This window comes from Alligator sinensis, unplaced genomic scaffold, assembly GCF_000455745.1.
Source record: "Alligator sinensis unplaced genomic scaffold, ASM45574v1 scaffold388_1, whole genome shotgun sequence".
NCBI classification, from domain to species: Eukaryota; Metazoa; Chordata; order Crocodylia; family Alligatoridae; genus Alligator; species Alligator sinensis.
Genome location: NW_005842394.1, coordinates 1207760 through 1211356, shown reverse-complemented (window position 1 = coordinate 1211356; position 3597 = coordinate 1207760). Strand labels below are relative to the sequence as shown.

The window sequence follows — 3597 nt, the reverse complement described above, 5'->3', positions numbered from 1 at the left end:
ATTCAGGCAAAACAACATGGAATGCCTGCACCCCCAGATCCAAGCCTGGGTCCCACCCTCGTACCCCACATGCCACTGGGCTTGGTCTGTGAAAGCTGTGAGGGCCTGCTGCTTGGCATCTCACTCCAGGCACAGCTCCACACAACTTATATATCCATCCCTTAAGCATGCAATGGAGCCAGGGAGAGGATGCAAGAGCAACCCCAGAATGAGAACCAGGCATAACCTGGGCAGGACCTCTCCTAGGCCAGGTCCCCTGTGAGCTTACATAGCTGCAGACTGGTTGCAGTCCCCAAGATTCCTTCTGCTGGAAGGATGTGTTCCCAAGGCCCCCCTGCACCGTTTCATGCCCCCCACATTGACAGGGCACACAGAGAGACCCTTCAAATATTTTATTGAGGGAGATGCTGTTGCTTTCCCTTCTACTGGAGCTTCTGGAAGCAGGCATCCAGGTGCTAAGGAGTAAATGCCCTGTTGCCTGAGAAGTGCCTAGCACAGAAGGAGCAGGCAGAGGCACCCTTTTCCCCACCACCATATGCCTACCAGGCACACACAAAGCTGGCTGACACACAACACAGCCTGCACCATCTTGCTGCAGTTCATACCATGTCCATCAGCCCATTAGTCAAGCTCCTTCCTTCTGGTTCTCAGTCCAGGAGAGCCCAAGATTTGCTTCCCCACCCCTCTCCAATGCAGACACAAGGCTTAAGAGTACAGCACTGAGGACCAGGGTAATCCTTCTACATGCCAGGATGGGGCCTCAGCTGTCCACTACCTCTCCTACCTTCTGGCCAATAAGGAGGCTGGAGGAGCTGTGGCTTCTCGCCAACATGTGAGGGATCATGGAAATGCTACCTGTGCCCTAAGATACAGCCAGAGAGCCTGGGTGAGCTCCGTGCAACCCTCCTAGTGCTATGATTACCATTAGCACAAAACAAGAAGGTTTGCTGCACCCTCTACAGGCAAGTAAGAAGGGATCTGTCCCTAGCTACCAGCCTTGGTCCACACAATCTCTTGGTTTTTCACATAATAGATCTGATTTGTAAACTCTAAAATAAACACTTGAAGGACAAAAAATAAAGCAACAGAGCAAGAGGTGTTGCCAGAGGCAGAGATCCAGTGGAGCCAGGCAGCCAGCTATTTGCTCTGCTCACTAGTGCTGCCTTCTCCCCTTAACACAGGGCAAGTGGAGGCTGCACAGAGCTCCCCGACTGCAGAGTCCCGAGCTGTCAGTCTGTCCTGGTCAGCCCAAGCTGTCAATCTGTCCTGGTCAGCCCGAGCTGAGGTAGTTTCACTAAAGCCGAGGCTCTGGTCCCTGTCTGGATGTGTATGATATTCAGCCAGTTTCTCTTTCATTTGACCAAATGGCTAGATGTGCTCTGCAGGGTAGGAAGTGCCAAGAGCATGGTGAGGCCCAGCATCCAGGCTATAACACAAAGAGTCTTTGGTTGCGGGAGGAAATGGCCACCTGTTACTGCAGGTCAAAGTCTTGGCCCCATCAAGACACTGCAGGTAGGAACCTGCACCCATTCCCATGCCCGCTGTCTTCAGTTCAATTTCTTGGCAGGTTTCCTGTTCTTCCACATCACAATCACTATGAAAGTCCCTAAGAGAGAGAGAAAGAAAAAATGTGAAGAAAATGGCCAAAAACCCTATAAGTACTACAGCTGTCTAAACACCATTGCTATGGGGAACAGAACCACTTCACAGGATGAGACCAGGGCAGCTCCACTGTGCAGGAGCTCACAGCTGGAGTAGGCAGTGCTGTGAGAGAGGTCACATGGCAATCGCTATCGCTTCCAAGTAGCTGGGCCAACAGTGACCAACCAGCTTCTATAACAGACTTCTGATCCCAAAACAGAAGAGAAATGTTACTCACCTATGAACAGCAGCAGCAGGAGCCCTGCAACCACAGGAATGGTAACAGAATATTCCCTGGGCAGGAAGTACTTGTGAATCCCGTGATTGCTATCAATGAAGGGCTGCAAGAAACAAAGAGGGGCATCAGCAAGCTGGGGCAATATGCAGCTACTTGCCAGCACTCAGACCTTCCTGCTTGTAGGGACAGAAGTACAAGCTTTAAGAGTGACAGTTAACAATGATGCTGATGGATAGAGAATAGAGCCAAGGGGCCACGAACTCTCCCCTCCAAAGCTTGTCTTGATTTCTGACTAGCTGCCTGGCACTGAACAACCTGCTCAACCTGGTGAGCGTCCCCCATGCTTCACTGGGCAAAACAGAAACAATATTTGCCTTGTTTTAGACGCGAGGCAAAGATCGTCTTTCACAGAACTTAGAACAGACTGAGCGTTACAGAGCAGCACGTGGGCTGACAGCAAGGCGTAGGGACAATGAAAAAAACCCAACCATACAGAGTTTGCAGCCGCAGAACAACGAGCTGAGAGGATGTCAGAAGCGAGCACCATTCAGAGCACGGCCAGGAGCTGTCAGGGATCCACATGCCAAGCAAACTGAAGCAAGTCTCCAGACTGGCCTTGCAGGCTCAAAGAGACGCTTCCTCACCAGAGATGTGGGTTTTCCACAAAATTTTGAATTGGAAAATTTTCTGGAAATTTTTCCAATGCCCTAAATAGAGCGTGATCTGATTTAGCATGTTTATTTGACGTATATTTAGTAAGCAAAACTAAAAAAACACCCCATGTTAATTTTATGTCCCGACAGCCACAAGTGTTTGAACTGGAATATTTAATTTAAAAAAATTAAATACAACACACTTAATGTGATTGAAATGTTACAGTCAAACAAATTCAAAGCAGAGCTTTGATGTGGAAAAAAAATTACATTTTTACAAGTATGCCAATAAAAGTAAAGACAATACACAACAGCACGTACTTACCTAACGTTGTTTAAATTTAAGAAAAGAGAGTGAAGGCTCTGAAAAATGTTGACACACTAATTTTAGCACACCCAAAAACTGTGCATGAGATGCCATGATTTGGTTTAGATTTGACCTGCACAGCCAATTAGGTGAATTCATAACTTGATTTTTGGACTGGAGGATTATGGGAGTGTATTTACACATCAATAAAACATATATGTACTCTCTCTCACACTTCCTAGGGATAATTGCCTGAAACACGTGAATGACAACTTTGACACTGCCGAGCTTGCCTAACAGGGCATTGACATCCCTTCGTTGTTACTAATGAATTTTAGGAAACGATTAATTTTTAGAAATGGAAAATTTCTCACAGAAAAATAAAGCGCTGGACGGTTTTCCACCCCACGATGCTCCTCGCCCAATTCCCTACGCATCTGCGAGGCTTTCCAGGACCGTGCTCAGCTCAGTCGCTGCTCACTCGACCCAGGAAATGGGGGACCCCAGAAGTGCACGGCAATGGGAGCGCGGCCCCTATCTGAAACCCCCCTGAGCCGGCCCGGGGCTATTCGGAGTCTGTGGCAGCTCTTGCTTCCCCCCGACTAGGAAGCCCAATGCGGGGCGAGGTGGTGACCCCTCGGCCCCTCCAGCGCTGCCAGCTCGTGCCCCGCGCCCCCCACGGCCCCCCGCGCCGGGGGGGGGGGGGGGGGGGGACACGGGGACAGGCAAGGCCCAGGGCAGCCCCTTCCGCCGGGCCC

General features: G+C 49.9%; 1 protein-coding gene across 1 annotated transcript; it reads right to left on the bottom strand.

Annotated features, from left to right (window-relative positions):
• Positions 1-377: 377 nt before the first annotated feature.
• On the bottom strand, positions 378-3513 carry DPM2 (dolichyl-phosphate mannosyltransferase subunit 2, regulatory). Its single transcript, XM_025211239.1, has 3 exons — positions 3214-3513; positions 1880-1982; positions 378-1606 (listed from the first exon to the last, which is right to left on the bottom strand). Exons 1-3 carry the CDS (start codon positions 3274-3276, stop codon positions 1548-1550), a joined length of 225 nt encoding a protein of 74 aa, XP_025067024.1. The 5' UTR covers positions 3277-3513; the 3' UTR covers positions 378-1547.
• Between the last annotated feature and the right edge of the window lie 84 nt (positions 3514-3597).

Bases quoted from the DNA above. Each gene is read 5' to 3' on its own strand.
- DPM2 (XM_025211239.1), bottom strand. From the start codon at position 3,276: ATGCGTAGGGAATTGGGCGAGGAGCATCGTGGGGTGGAAAACCGTCCA. The intron at 1,983-3,213 runs GTGAGAAATTTT...TGTTTCTTGCAG, and splicing joins GTCCAGCGCTTTATTTTTCT to CCCTTCATTGATAGCAATCA. The intron at 1,607-1,879 runs GTGAGTAACATT...TCTCTCTCTTAG, and splicing joins CCTGCTGCTGCTGTTCATAG to GGACTTTCATAGTGATTGTG.